At 37.4% G+C, this 16,993-nt stretch overlaps 1 protein-coding gene across 1 annotated transcript; it reads right to left on the reverse strand.

Annotated features, from left to right (window-relative positions):
- Positions 1 to 4,219: 4,219 nt before the first annotated feature.
- On the reverse strand, positions 4,220 to 15,582 carry LOC117504062 (tetraspanin-8-like). Its single transcript, XM_034163421.1, has 9 exons — positions 15,398 to 15,582; positions 12,814 to 12,879; positions 12,589 to 12,702; positions 9,743 to 9,817; positions 9,538 to 9,636; positions 7,971 to 8,057; positions 6,149 to 6,208; positions 5,957 to 6,040; positions 4,220 to 4,498 (listed from the first exon to the last, which is right to left on the reverse strand). The coding sequence occupies exons 1-9, from the start codon at positions 15,476 to 15,478 to the stop codon at positions 4,394 to 4,396; spliced, it is 771 nt and encodes a 256-aa protein (XP_034019312.1). The 5' UTR covers positions 15,479 to 15,582; the 3' UTR covers positions 4,220 to 4,393.
- Positions 15,583 to 16,993: the final 1,411 nt, after the last annotated feature.

Consider the following 16,993-nt stretch of genomic DNA (forward strand, 5'->3'; position numbering starts at 1 on the left):
TATTATAATATAAAGTGATGCCATCGTGATGTCAGAGTCTGTATCCATGGATACGACTTCTGCGTTCAAACATTATAAATTCTTCATTCAAATCAAATCTCAGTCATCAACAGAACAAGAATCAAATTTTTATTTTCTCACTATTTACAAAATATTACATAAATACATTCTATAAATTAAAAAAAAAATTCTCTATCACAGAAAACAAAAAGTTGCAATTTTGTCGAACAAATATTACGCATTAAATTGTTAAAGTGCACAAGGAGGATACAACGTCTACAGTTTTTGATTCATTCAATTTGTCAATAAGATATCAATCAAAGAGACATTTTGATTTCAGGCAGCTCATGCAGCAAGTTATGATCCAAGAGCCGACAGTGACACAGTCCCCACGCTTGAAAAAGTAACCTTAACTTATGATATATGAATTTTGGAGGTTTTATAAAAAATGTCATGATTCATATCTTCTTTTTTTATATATATATTTCTTCTTATGACTAGAGCAGATATATGACAGCATTTTAGGGCCACATAGAATTTTTTTTTAGACTTCGAGAATAAAGTCGTAATATTACGAGAATAAAGTCATACTTTTAAGACTTCGAGAATAAAGTCATAATATTACAAGAATAAAGTCGTAATATGAGAATAAAGTCGTAATTTTACGAGAAAAAAGTTGTAATATTATGAGAATAAATTCATAATTTTACGAGAATAAAGTCATAATATGATATTACCACTTTTTTCTCCTAATATTACGACTTTTTTCTCGTAAAATTACGAATTTATTCTCGTAATATTACGACTTTTTTCTTGAAGTCAAAAAAAAAAAAAAAGAAATTCAACGTGGCCCTAAAACTCTGTTGTACTGATAATCTCATACCACAGAGTAAAGCTACTATTTTTTATATTTATCGAGCACAACAAGGTGTTAAAAGACATTTTTGTGTCCTGATATGAACTCATTCCTTCACCACACATGATTATTATTTTTATAAATAGAACACGTTGTAAATACTGTGTAATACGCATGAAGATTACTGATAATACTTGAAGAATGCAGCAAGCAAACACACTCGAAAAAATGACTCATTGGATGAACTCAATTCAATTATGTGCAGGATTTCCATCTAATAAATATATGTAGCCCCAACTCAAAAAAAAAAAAAAAAATCACATCCATGCAAGACAATTTAATTTTATTTAGTTGGGACTACATATATTTATTAGCTGGAAATCCAATCCAATGAGTCAGTTTTTTGAGTGAACAAAAGATCTCAAGAGCATTTAGATGTTAAGACGCAGGACACAAATATGTTAAATAAGATCATTAATTTAATTTTAGGCATCCTGAAACTCAAAGTTTTGGATTGAGCTCCTTGCACAAGGAGACTTCAGCACACAGTCAAGGATCGACCCACCACCCCTTTGGGTTAACCGTGCACTAATTCCACCTAAATGAGGTATGGTTTAACCATTTTGCAAAATATGCAACCAGAATGGTAAAGTCAAACAGCCCCCCCCCCCCCCCCCCCAAACAGTATTACACTGAAAAAAAAGACAATAGTTGAACCAACTTAAATGAATTGTTTAAATTGGTAAAATCTAAATGAATTAAGTTGTTTGAACTTAAGGTTGTAAATTAGAGTTGATCTAACTTATTAACTTAAGTTCAAACATGACTGAAAATGTTATTGTTTCTTACTAATTCTACAGTTGTAAACCTGTTCTGTTGTATATACTGTAAAAGTGTGTTGTTTGATCCACTTTTGTGATTTATCTCTGTGTTTTTCTCTATCCACCAGGCTGTTATTGTAAATAAGAATTTTTTTTTAATAACTTACCTGGTTAAATAAAGGTTAAATCAAAACAACTTAATTAATTCAGGTGTTATCAACTGAAACAACTGTTTAAGTTGGTTCTTTGTTCAGTGTGATTTCATTTATTCTGACATATTATATTAAAAAAATCAACAAAAATCCAGCAATCATATTTAATTGAAAGTAAATAAATTAATACATTCAAAATTACTTGCATGTGCCACTCTGATGTCACTACTTCACCACAATATGTGAATACATGACATGAAAACAGGCAACAACCTCCATAGTTGTAATTGTATAAAAACTGGAAAATTTTGGTGAGTTAAAACAACCCTACAACATCATATTATCATAACCAAGGCAAAAACCAGAAACACAAAGCATCACCAGGAGACAACAATGAATTCAGAAACTTTATGTTCGTTTTAATGCTCAGAAGCAGAAACCTTTATTTTTAAAAAAATGGTAACTGGTTAATAACTTTTTTTTTTTTTTTTTTTTTGCTTTAAATAAGCTTGTGTTTTGAGTAGCTGAGAGAAATGTACCAGCAGTCATCAATTTTTAAGTAAAATGTGGTGTGTTGCTCCTGTTTGCAACCAGTAGAGGTCAGTATTGTTCTGTGTTCCAAATGTTGGTGAAGTTACAGGCTAACATGTACTTAGCTAGCTCTAGTTAACCTGAACACTATGCTCAGCATAGCCTAGCGTATTAACTGCGGCATTAGCGGTCGACTACACAATAAAATATAGCCTATATCTGAAAGATACGTAATGTTACAACCTTACATGGAACATTGATTGACATTTCAAGTGGTTAAAGCTAGAACCCAAAACCAGGAATGTTAAAATACAGATTCTGCTCAGAAGGAACTGATTTCAGAGGACAAAAATATGGTTTGAAGCCCTGTTGCCAACCACAAAACACTTCAAGTATCTGTAACTCCAATTTAATAGTGTACAGTTAAAAAAAAAATAGGAGTGTATGGTTTGGTTTGTATGTCACTAATAAATTAGCCTAATTGTATCCTGAGCACAAACATCAAAATGGCTGCCACAGTCCTTTAAAATAAATATTTGTTAAAATAAGCCCAACTCCTTGGTCCTGTGCAAAAGTTTGAGGCACTCTTGAATTCAAATATTGTTTGTTTAGTTTTAAATCAGTGGTTTCTCAGAAAAAGCAAGCTGCGATTGTCCAAATGTTGCTAACAAGAATGGCATGTGATTTTATATTTCATGAACAAACTAATTTCATGAACAATATGATTATTTATCAGGTTACAGTCCTGATCTTCAACCTTTGGGGAAAAAAAAGATTTTTTGATTTTGTTGTAGAAGTAGGCTACTGTCTGGCAAAAGACAATGCTAATGCTGCATCCAGAAATCTTGGACATTCGGACAGACCCGACATAAAAAAACCTATTTGGAAAAAATGTGTTCATGAGAAAACCACAGAGATTTTTTGAAATATGTTTTTATAATTTCAGTCTTCAGATACTTAGCTTATACCACAGTAGAGCTAGGCTAATGTTATCTTTTGGGCTAAATGAAATTGTTAGACATTTTTGTTGATGTGTGGCGGTTGTAACTTAACTAATTGTACATAGAATGTGAATACATTACATATAGCAGTAATGTCTTCTTAAAAATTTATTTAAAGATGTATTTCCAACTTTAGAAACATTGTTGACTCTCCATTTGGAAAGGAGGCAGCCATGGCTGTCATGTTAATTTGGGTAGCTGGAGCTGCTCAATTTTGTCACGCGTTTCCGAGCGAAAATTCCAACCCAACGTAGCGTTCAAGGCGTTTTTACCCAAGCTAGACATCAGAATCTCCGAACGTCTGAGGGTTCTGAATGCAGCAAATGACTGTTGCTAATGATGTCGATGCTAATGCTAATGACCACTAAAATAACAGAACCCTACAAAACAGAACCCCATTTTCCTTTGAATTACAACCAACCACCTATAAAATAAATGATATATTTTAAAGGAAAAAAATAGGGCATGCATTTATATTTGTTTTGATATATTTGGGAACTTTTCATTATTTTTGTAAAAATTTTGTCCAGTGCTAAATATGCAGAAACCATCAATTTTCATCATCATTTTATTTACGTGTTTTATTGCTAAATATTACATCATTTGCAGCTTGTTTTTCTTTTTTTCTGTTTTCATGTTTGAGACTTATTATACATGCCTTAAACTTTTGCACGGCAGTGTAAAAATACATCACACGGAAAAATGACGCTTATGACAAAAGCGTGCGAAAAAATGTGATTATTAAACTACTGAAGTGCATGTTTTGTTTTGTTTCTTAAATAGCTGGAGGGGCAGAAGCAAATATATTTATAGATATATATATATGTAAAATTAAGATTTGCAAGCTGATCTATGCATGTAGGTTACTTTCAACATCAGTTATGTACATGCATTAACATTTTAAGATAAAAATCAGTTATGATCCTACAGAACAAATTAGCCAAGTTACAGTATGATGCATATAGCGCAAGTTTACATGTGCAAATTCAAACAAAGTACATTTGATAATGGTTACAAAAACCTACTGGGTGACTAGAAGGCACCGGGGACGAATCTGTTTGTGTGTAGAAGAGCCATGAACTCCTGTTTCCGTTTGATCTGCACCATCAGCTTGATGCTCATGACGAGTAAGACCACCTGGGAACAAACGCGCGATACGTTACTGGCACGCTGCCGTGCGCGCCAACGTTACAAGTGGTAGTGAAATTGTAAATCGACTAGTGCAACAATCTATATTGCGTACTTGAGTGTTTCTGCTACGGTGGCTGAGAGAAGTTACAATTCCAAATTATGATACAGAAAACAGAAGCGCAGCAAAGCTCCACAACACAATGGAAGTACAAACAACAGAAGAACAAATCAGCGCATCGTGGCGCTTTATTATCTTAATCTCTACCTGGTCAGTTGAGCTGAGCAAGTAGAGGTATGTACTTTATTTCACTCTTAAAGTGACAGTATGTAGGATTTAGGTTTTTTTTTTTTTTTTTTTTTGTAGAACTGAAATATAGCATTCATCACCATCTGTTCATTAGTATATACACAACTTACCGGCCATTTTATTAGGTACACCTTGCTAGTACCGGGTTGGACCCCCTTCAGAACTGCCTTAATTCTTTGTGGCATAGATTCAACAAGGTGTTAGAAACATTCCTTAGAGATGTTGGTCCATAGTGACATGATGGCGTCATGCAGTCGCCTATTCAACCAGCCTGCCCCTTCTCCTCTGACGTCTGACATCAACAAGGCATTTTCGCCCACACAACTGACACTCACTGGATGTCTTCTCTTTTTTGGACCATTCTCTGTGAACCCTTGAGATGGTTGTGTGTGAAAATCCCAGTAGGTCAACAGTTTCTGAAATACTCAGACCAGCCTGTTTGGCACCAACAAAAATGCCATGTTCAACGTCACTTAAATCTCCTTTATTCCCCATTCTGATGCTCAATTTGACCTTCAGCAAGTCATCTTCACCACATCTAGATGCCTAAATGTGTTGAGTTGCTGCAATGTGATTGGCTGATTAGCTAATTGTGTTAACAAGCAATTGAACAGGTGTACCTAATAAAGTGGCTGGTGAGTGTACACCCCTATCAAAGAACTGAAGCAAAAACTTGGAACAGAAACAAAATTGTGACCGGTGATGGCATAACACAATCTGCATCCTCAACTCAACGTACAAGGAGGAGTAACAGGAAGACAGAGGTCGGGAATGAGATTCACAGTAGTAGCCATTAAACTAGTATTGATTATTATGTCTGGTATTTATATTGTGTATTTATATTTATATTTTCAAACTGTTTTTCTTTTTTGCTTTCACTTTTGATACTCTGTGTGCTTCTTACCCTGTGTGCTGCTACACAATGCTGCTGGAACCTCAATTTCCCTGACTGAGTCTTCTCAATGGCTCAATAAAGTTCTATCTAATCTAATAAAATCCTACACACTGTAGCTTAAAGGTAGCTATATTTTTTTTTTTACATTTTATTATTTTATTTGCATTGCACTGAATAGTTGAGCATTCTTGACTTTTCTTAATTTGTGGCCTCTCTCAGCCACCATACATTTCTAAATAAACAAACATACACAATTACCTACCCAAAAGACTCCGCTTCCAAATTTAATACCCATCGCCAAAGAAAACCCACGCTTTAGTGCAGAAACATAGATAGGTAGGCAAGGCTGCGAACAACAAATTCAACTTAATAGTTGGTAACATATACAGATTCTCACTGGTCATGGTTTCCTTACATAGACTTAAAAAACAATATTTATGTATTTATTTTTTACCTCCTGATAAACATACTGGTTCTTTGGAGCTCCGAGTGTAGCGCTGCCCCGTAGCCGAATCTGTTGAGGAGTATTTCATATTATTACAATATATTACACTCATAGTACATGACTAAAGTGATGTTCAATTATCTGTATTGTTTTGTATAAGTTAAACTGATCATATTAAACATATTTTCACCAAGCTGCAGTTGTCACTTACGGTTTGGAGGTGAAAGAAAAGTAGTTATGTATAATGTTAAAACCACATATGTTGAGAGAGAATGAACAAGTGTCTGCTTAGCTACATTCATACTAAATCCTTCCTGCAGGGCTGTGTGGACCATTTGAGTTTTAGAATATAACCGCTGTCGGGCAATCAGAAAATTAAAGGTTAGCCAATTTTTGTGTAGAAACACCATCTTTCTCTCACAGACCCCATTCACCACGTACTTGGCTTGACCATCTCTTTTGCTTTCTTTTTCTTTTGCAGTAAAATTCATAAATGCACAGTACATAAAATATTACTCAATGCCCATATTTCAATGGACAATAGTCTGATATCGTTTTCTCATTCTCTCAGCTCCCGTGGCTGTGCCGCTTGTCACCAAACTTGGATGCTAATTACTAGAAAGTGGGAAAGACAACCAATCTGCTTCTTTCCTCTTACCGCACCGACGAAGTTGCAAGTTGAGAAAGCTGCACATTAAATAGTCTCCAGACCATTTGATTACCCATAATTCTTTTAGCTGCAACAGCCCTAAGTGATGCTATCTAGCTAGCTAGCTAACTAGCTGTCTACCTAAAGAGCTAGGTAGCTAACTGATTCAGAAGCAGGTCATGTCTGAGACATCTCTAAATATGTATATTTAAAAACTGCATTGCCATCGTGTGTCTAATGTATTCTTGCCTATCAACTTTAATATCTGCTAGCGGAAAGACGATACAAACACAGAAGTGCTAAAACTTGCAGTTCCTTGAATGGACACTTGAGGTTGTCTCCCAAAGTGAGCCAATCTCCAAAGAACCCCATGTCAAAATGTCAAACGTCACGGCAGAAATAACCATGTATACAGCCTGGTAAAAAGACCAAAAAAAAAGAGAAACAATTTTGCATCTATAGCTAATTTCTCATTCAGGGTGATTTTTTTTCATTTAACTAGACAATTTAAGCTATTTTAAGCCATAAAGTTATGAAAAAATTCTGAAATAAAATTATGGATGTGGTCGTTTTGAGTGACACCTAGCTAACGTGTCAGGTCCAGGCAGCCACCTTTTAGTAGAGGCCGCTAGCACTGCCCGCTAACTGCTATGGACAGTGTTTGGTGTTTCTGAACATATTATTGCAAATATCTGTGTCTCTTGTGTAGTTAGTTGAATTAACCGACCACCAAAAACACCTGTGCTCCTCTATTTCCACTGAGTGAAATTTTAGTATTATTTAATTTGTATGTTAGCACTGTTAGCAATAATTAGCAGGTACTGATAGCTTAGTAATGTTCACTATGCTAATAACACCATTTGTCATTATTAATTTTAATACCCACACTCAAGCCTTTCACTTCAAGAACCGTAGCCCAGTCCATGAAATGTGGTTTAATCAACCACCTGAGCCAGTGTACGCCTGTTAGCCTTAGTTAGCTTGGTAAGTTGAAGACCTGCTCTTCAGAAAAGTTAGCGGTAACGCCACAGACATTTTATCCAGTATATAGCCAGTCAACGCTTCTGTACACAGCTGGTCACTGGTAGCTTGATGAAAACTTGTTGAATATGACCGCTTTAATCTATAATGCAAAAGTTCCGGGGGGGGGGGGGGGGGGGCAGCTGTATTTGTTGTACTTACACATTTTGCTGGATATTCACAGAGGCAGGAGGACGGAAGGCTGGAGCCCCAGTCTTTATATCCTTCAACAAGACCGCAGCACTTAAACTGTGGCAACAAATACACAATCAATGATGAACAAAAGTCAAAATCCCTCAATCAGCAACAAATAAACCAGCACAGAGTGCATTATACAACATATTACACAACAAACAGACAGCATGGAGTCACAGATACTACAACCAGAGCAAACAGCAAGAAGAAGCTTAATCTCCTTTGTGTTAAAATCATGTCTCGTAATCACGGCTTTTAATTGAGTTGCTTTTAATGCCCATCTGTTGTAGCTGCTTGTATCTAAACCTCAAAGATAGTTATTTTATGTGGGTGTGAAACTGAATAAACCAGCAAATCTATCTAGCAAACGTTACGCTTGGGAACAACTTAAAGGGGTCCTATCGTGCCAAATAGGTGCTTATGGTTAAATCTCAGTTGGGGTTTCACGCTAAATCTCATGCAAATCCCACAGTTCTTTCACTGCATGTGATGAAACTGCCCTACTTTAAGCAAATTTTAGTTCTAAAATGGCTTGTTTTAGACTTCTGTGACATATGTCACAGATGCGAACATTTGAGCTCTTGTATTCTCTTAGATCTGTCCAATGAACGAGTCTGGAATCTGTGTGGTACATCCATGCAGTAAGCATCGACAGTCCCAAACGAGGCATACCTGGAAGAAAAAAGTTGCAACTCCTTGACCGGCTCCAGAAAGGAACAGGTTCCCATAGAAGCCCATGTTAAAATGTCAACACAAAAGTTTTGGATTCTAGAGCTGGTTTTCCCCTCTATGACAACTCTACAGAGTCTGCTTCGTTTAAAATTTTTTTAATCCATAAAATTATACATAATTAGGGGTGTGGCTGCTTTGAGTGACACTGTTAGGTGCAGCTGTTCTGGAGGACTTTGTCTGCCTACAACTTTAACTTTTGACCTTTGTACAAACTAAAATTGACCTTTGTCACCATTTTTGCTGTTTTTGCCCCATAACTCCAGAACATTCAGTCATAGATAGTCCAAACTATACCTTTTTGGAATCTCTGTGATCAGACGAGTTATGTGATATAGTTTTCAATTTGATTGGAGCATCTTTTAATTTTGACCCCTGTGTAATTCATCATATGACCCCTACCTGCCCTGCCTTTTCAAAAGGGTAGATTAGTCATAGTTAGTCCAAACTATACCTTTTTGGAATTGTTATGATCAGACAAATAATGTGGTATATTTCTCAATATGATTGGAGCATCTTTAAATTTTGACCTTTGTGTAACCCTTCATTGACCCCTACTATCTTGTGATGGCTATCATACATCTTTGTGTAGGCCATGGTACACTGAGGTTGGATTCTAAGCGTCGTTTAGTCCCGTTAGGTGGTACAGAAAAGCTGCTTGGCCCGTGGACTATAACTAACACAGCACAGCGGTAAGAATCCTGACTTACTGCCCCTTAGATATTTGTGACGTCCTTAAAATTCTAATACAGAAACACTAATGCAAAGGGGGTTTTATGTCATATTATTATTAACGGCAGCATACATGTGCTTGGATCCCGTACAGCAAGGTTCTGTTGGCTTTGCTGGCACCGTTTAGTGGCATCATTGAGAGCAACTTTGCCTCCTCACGAGCCACACCTGTCTGAAGAGAGAGAAAGAGAAAAAAAAAAATCACTTTGACAGCAATTTTTTTTAAGCCAATTTTTAATCACTGCAGGTTTTCACAATATCGTCAAATACAGCTTTACCTCGTAGATGTGTTGGTAGCTAAGTGCTGTTTTCACGATCATCGTTTGGCTGGCTGCTGCCATCCCAGCTGCAAACTGCACAGAAATTAATCGACACATAATAAAACAGGGTGTTTTTTTTTGTTTTTTTTGCGGAGATTTTGCATCGCCGTGTGGCGGAACGAGGGCGACGTCGCTGAACACAGAGCAGGTTGACGATTTCAGGAATCTGCACTATTGCAATAGTGAGATAAGTTCAGTTGCAAAACTTGATATCTGCATTACACAGGAATCCTATTCATTTTGTGGTCAAAAGGTCAAGGTCAATGGGGTGTACATTCTACAATTTTTGTGAGGGCAATAACTTCTTTCCTAATTGCCTGATTATCACCAAACTTGGTATGTGTGTTGGGCATGGTGACCCCAAGAAACATGTTGATTTGGTGGTCAAAAGGTAACTAAACTGAACTGTGTAAAAATTTTGTGAGTGCAATAACTTCTATTGTAACTGCCCAACTGTGACCAAACTTGATGTGTGAGTTGTGTATATTGCCTCCAAGAAGACTGTTGGCTTTAGGGTCAAAAGGTCAAAGGTTGAGTCTTCCCTTCACAATATTAGATCATCCCTGTCCCTCGAGACTTTTAAATCCTCTTTAAAAAACTTAATTCTTTTCTCTGGTGTTTCCTAAATGAGCATCTCTATTTTTTTTTTACTACTTTTTCCTCTTTATTTTACTTTGTGTTTTATTTGTTTTATGGCCTGTTGCAGTTTTATTATTGTATGTTTACATGTTATTTTTAATTCATTTTTTTATGATTGGGGGTAATTTGGTGCCCATTTTTCTATCATGTACAGCACTTTGGTCGACTGCTTCCGTTTTAAACGTGCTTTAGAAATAAAGGTTGAGTTGAGTAAAATGTAAATATGCACCTATGTCCATATGTATACTCATGAGATGTTCATAGTTTTTGTACATACATCTAGTTGCAAAATAGTTTAAAAGAGTATTATATTATGTTACAGGAGAAGAGGTAGGATTGAATAAGCATATGCCTTCGGGTTGGGGACAGGTCTCTCACCATTGTCTCGGCCTACGGGCCAAGCGGCAGCGCAGAGTACCCGACCTTCTTGGAGTTCCTGGGAGGGGTACTAGATAGCGCTCCAACTGGGGACTCCATTGTTCTCCTGGGGGATTTCAATGCCCACGTGGGCGGCGACAGTGAGACCTGGAGGGGGGTGATTGGGAAAGCATGGCCTCCCCGATCTGAACCCGAGTGGTGTTCACTTGTTGGACTTCTGTGCTAGTCACAGTTTGTCCATCATGAACACCATGTTCGAGCACAAGGGTGTCCATAAGTGCACGTGGCACCAGGACACCCTGAGCCGGAGGTCGATGATCAACTTTGTAGTCGTATCATCTGACCTTCGGCCACGTGTCTTGGACACTCGAGTGAAGAGAGGGGCAGAGCTGTCGACCGATCACCACCTGGTGGTGAGTTGGATCCGCTGGGAGGGGAGGAAGCCGGTCAGAGCTGGCAGGCCCAAACGTATCGTGAGGGTCTGCTGGGAACGACTGGTGGAACCTTCTGTCAGCGTGGTTTTCAACTCCGGGAGAGCTTCTCCCAGATCCTGGGGGAGGTTGGAGACATGGAGTCAGAGTGGACCATGTTCTCCACCTTCATTGTCGATGCGTCCGCTCGTAGCTGAGGTCACAAGGTCTCTGGTTTGCGCCATGCGAAAACGTCCCAACGTGTGGAATTCCTCCGCACGTCTGTCTCAATGTGCCGAAAAAGTACTGATGTCCACGTCTTCCGCAATTTCTGTCCTAGTCAGACAATGTCCCGGATCAAGACAGCGTCCAGTTTAGAAATGAATGGCACATTCCACTGTTACAGGAGTTTTTGTCATGGAAAGAGGAGCGGAGGAATTCCGCGCGTTGCGGCGGAGCCACATGGCGCAAAACAACGGCGTGATGAAGCCTCACAGGACATGTTGCGGCATGTCCAGCTCATGCGCAATTTCTCGGATAGTCACACGACTGAAAACCCACCGAGAGCCATCTGAGCCATCTGAAAGCCGTCCTGTGAGACCAACACGGAGGTGGTTTTGTCCCACGCCATGAGCGGCTCCGTGGCACATCCCTCCGCTTCTCTTTCCATGAAAAAAACTCCTATAACAGTGGAATGTGCCGAAAAAGTGCTGATGTCCACGCCTTCTGCCTTTTTTGTGGAAGTCAGACGACATCCCGGATCAACAAAGCCTTCACGTTGGAAATGATCTGGTTGTTTCAGCAGGGTGTCAGCCTGTCGATCGGCACTCGGAGTGCGCCGCACTCTCAGATGCTGTGGGCGGTCTTTAAACCGGCTGGAGCACTCCTTAATCTGTGTAATCCCCATAAAATCGTCCCTGAAAGCCATCTGAATTTTCCCAATGGTGTCCACCTGGAGGTCTCTCACAGTTTCTGGAAAAATTTGATGCAGCAAAGCTCCAAATCGTTCAGACATTTTATTCGCAATAAAAATCCGACGAGAGGGGTGGACCAGTGCTCACACAAAGCCTGCTCACAGGCGAATGATGCGACCGACAGGCGTGAAAAAACTCACGCATGCGCACGAAGGTTCAAGCTTGGCTGATACAATCACACGTGATTCAAATCCATATGGTTTTTGCAAAAAATAAAAAGATCCGATACTTTTTGGACAGACCTCGTAGAGCTTGTTAGACCATGTTTCATACTGTTCCTTCATAAGAGACGATGCAGGAGGTTTCAATCTCTGGGTGGCCTCTACTGTCGCAGTAAAATCTTCATAGCACACAAAGCAGGAACTAAAATCAATATGATAACAAAATAAATATCATATTTTACCAGCATCAGACACCATCTCTTTTCCTTACAGGCTCCACACACACCGACCACAGACAGCAGCAGGCAGCCGATTTCCAACACGTACAGAATCAGCACGGAAACACTGGACACCAGCTGTGGGAAAATCAAACACTTAGTTTTTTGGGACCACGTGACAGTCGTGCCTCGTGACTCTTTTGGAACTTTCCACTAGAAGCTATATAATGTCGGCAGAATGAGCCTTACTTTGCCGGCTTGTAAGAGGTCTCTGTGACCGGCCACCGTCATCGCCAGCATGAAAAAGCACAGCGCCTTGCAAAGAAAGACAGAAAAAAAAACCCCACAACTTTTGTTTTTTTCTGCAAGCAAAAAATGTGCCCGAGAAATAAAGAAGTAGTTTGTTTGAGTTTGGATTGTAAATTTTCAACAGTGGATTTCCATTCAGCCATGAACACGCAAAACCTGTCCTCTGCACGTTCTCTCCAATCACAACCACAATAACTCTTCTGGGTGTCTTGGTGGCTTCCCTCACTTGTCTCCTTCTTGCACACTCACTTTTTGAGAGCTGCCTACTCCCCACTATAGACAGTGTATAGTACTGCATCCGATGTGTCTTAACTGATATTCATTGTCAGTTTGACTGAAATGAAGTTTATGCATCCATCTGTTGACTCGTCTCAAGAAAACTGGCTGTAAAAGTGATGATTTGCTGTAAACTGATCAGAGTGTATTCATCACAAGTACGTTTTATTTATACATTTTCTATTATTATTATTGCCCTATGGGGCATAATAATAATATATTATTATATATTGTACAATTATTACTAGTGATCCAGGATTGGTGGCAAAGTGACTTGTGCACTTTGGTTTCAGTGCAAAAGGTTCCTGGTTCAAACCCCACCCCTGCCACATTTCTCCACATGATGTGGAGTTTGAAGGGCATCCGGTGTAAAACTTGTGCCAACGTGCAAGTCCATCTTAGATTTGCTGTGGCGACCCCAAGTGAAAAAACAAGGGAGCAGCCAAAGGGACTTACTATACAATTATTATGGCCATAATAACAATTAATATATTATTATTATTATTATTATTATTATTATTATTATTATTATTGTTATTGTTATTATTATGTCCCTATGGGCATAGTAATAACAATATATTATATATTATACAATTGTTGTTATTATTCTCATTACTATTATTATTATCATTACTGTTATTATTGTTATTATTATGTCCCTATGGGCATAGTAATAACTATATATTATATATTATACAATTGTGTTGTTATTATCATTATTATTATTGTTATTATTATCATTACTATTATTATTATTGTTATTATTATGTCCCTATGGGCATAGTAATAACTATATATTATATATTATACAATTGTTGTTATTATTCTAATTACTATTATTATTATCATTACTGTTATTATTGTTATTATTATGTCCCTATGGGCATAGTAATAACTATATATTATATATTATACAATTGTGTTGTTATTATCATTATTATTATTGTTATTATTATCATTACTATTATTATTATTGTTATTAATATGTCCCTATGGGCATAGTAATAACTATATATTATATATTATACAATTGTGTTGTTATTATCATTATTATTATTGTTATTATTATCATTACTATTATTATTGTTATTATTATGTCCCTATGGGCATAGTAATAACTATATATTATTTATTATACAATTGTTGTTATTATTCTCATTACTATTATTATTATTGTTATTATTATGTCGCTATGGACATAGTAATAACAATATATTATAGATATACAATTGTTATTATTATCATTACTATTATTACTGTTATTATTATGTCCCTATGGGCATAATAATAACAACATATTATATATTATACAATTGTTGTTATTATCATTACTATTATTGTTGTTATTATTATCATTACTATTATTATTGTTATTATTATGGTGCAATGGGGCATAATACCACTACTACTACAACAACTACTACTAATAATAATAATAACAATAATAATAAGTATTATTATTATTATTATATTATTATTATTATTACGACTGCCAAGGATGTAATAAAATCATCACTGCTTATTAATTTATTTTGTATTTATTTGTCTGTCTGTTAGTGGATTACGTCAAAACTACTGCACAGATTTCAATGAAATTTTCACCACAGATAGATATTAGGCCATGGAAGACTCCATTAAATTATTAAGGTGATCCGGATCCGGAATCAAGATTTCACTTTATGTTGGCATTGAACGATTATGTCAAAACTATTTCACGGTTTCTCACCAAATTTGTACCACAGATAGATACTAGGGCACGGAAGACTCCACTGAATTTTGGAGGTGATCCGGTTTGGCGGATGCCAGAAATCTGACTGCTCTTGTTGTTGTTGTTGTTGTTATTATTATTATAGTTATTTTTATTACAGCTACACTTAATTGGGGAAAGCGGTTGAAGATGAGTGAGTGAGTGATTATTACTGTTATTATTATTTATTTATTTATATTGCAGCTGTTATGTTTGGATGCACATTTCTGGCTTGAGTCCCGCCTCCTTGATGCATATTTAATTCTAATTGCAGACACTGCAACTTTTCAAATGCATTGACATCACACACTTTGAGACGTCTAACATGTCTGATTTAGATGAATAATCACGTCATATTTATCTTAATTATAAACTGCACGTCGATTTAACAGTACCCGAAAGAAAACGAGGTATTTATTGGGATATAAACAGCTTATAAAGGTCAATCAAATGCAGGCCTCTTGTCTTAAAATGCGCCCAGAAACAAACAGTCGGACCTACCATGTTGACAGCGTTTAAGAAAATAAAAGGCCGTTTCAGAGTGGTTTTATCCGCCACCACGATCACCGCGTGCCGCTGCATGATGATGCTTTTAAAGCTCTTTCTGTCCCACGCAGGTTGAACGCCTCGACAGACCCTCGATCCCCCCAGCAGGGCACCAATCCGCACACGACGTCACCGTGACGTCACCCTGTGCCACCTTCAGGGGCAGTCGGAAATACAGGTATCGGCACAGCTGGCGCACACACTGACCACGTGCTTTTAGCGGCACTAATTTAAATGCCACGCATCAGTAATTTTAAATAAATTTAAATGAGCGTTTTCGAGTGGATATAGTGACTCTTGCTTCAGCAGGGGTATTTTTTATACCAAACAGTAAGCGTAAAAATAATAGCAATTTCAACATAGAATTTTGTACTTGAATATTTAGATAACCAATAGGTATTTAAAAGTGCACAATAGTGCAAAATCATTTTTTATACCTTTTTAGTTAAGTCAGAATTGTGGGTGTTCATTATAAACAATACAAAAGCCTGCAGTTTTGTGGTTATCCATGTGGATGCACTTTTTTTTTTTTTTTTACTTTTGATTTCGATGACATAAAAGTCCATTTCTGCACTTATGTCCGCTTGGAAAGGCCTGACATAAAAAAAAAAAAAAAAAAAAAAAAAAAAATCCCTACTGGAAAAAGTGCCTTCATGAGATTACCTCAGAGGCAGATAGTAGAGGTGGGCAGTTTGATCCTAATATCGATAATATCGATACCAGCGCTGGTATTGATATTGAACGATTCTCGTGTAAAAAGATCAATACTCAAGCTTTTTTTCTCTCCCGCACACACTGATTGCTGCGCACGCAGATTCATCAAAGTCTACTCTCTGTCTGTAAGAGCAGCACTGCACTGTGTCACACAACACAGAGAAGCACAGCCTTGTATTGTGGTTTGTCATCCCTCTACCTGTGATATTTTTTTAAACAAAAATGTTGATTGTGGTAATAAAGTATTTTATTGTCACGTACAATGTTTGGCGAAATTCTATCCTAGGTCTTTTGGATCCTTTGGATCTATGAAGCTTACATATGAAAAAGTATCAGTATCGATATCGGCGATACTGGGCCTGTATATACTTGGTATCGGATCACTACCAAAACTCCCGGTATCGCCCACCTCTAGCAGATATGGATCAACTTCTTAGCCACAGAAGAGCTAGGCTAATGGTATCTTTTGGGCTAAATGAGATTGTCAAAGATGTTTTTGCTGATGTGTAATGCTGCTAACTTAACTAATTTTACATACAATGTGAATATATTACATATAGCAGTAATGTCTTGTTACAATTTCATTTTAAAGATGCATTTTCAACATTTGTAACATTGTTGTCTAATCAGCAAAATGCAGCTGCCGTGGCTGTGACGTCAACTTGGATACCTCGGGTTGCTCAATTTCCTCACGTGTTTCCTTGCAAAAATTCCGGCTGAGCTTGACAACAGAATTTCCGACGTTCCGAAGGTTTTGAACACAGCACTTGTGCTATGTAAGACACGCCCACGTTGTTTGAGGTAAGTTCAGAGAGAGGGGGCGTGGCAAACAGCAGT

The sequence above is a fragment of the Thalassophryne amazonica genome, chromosome 22 (assembly GCF_902500255.1).
Source record: "Thalassophryne amazonica chromosome 22, fThaAma1.1, whole genome shotgun sequence".
In the NCBI taxonomy this organism is placed as follows: Eukaryota; Metazoa; Chordata; class Actinopteri; order Batrachoidiformes; family Batrachoididae; genus Thalassophryne; species Thalassophryne amazonica.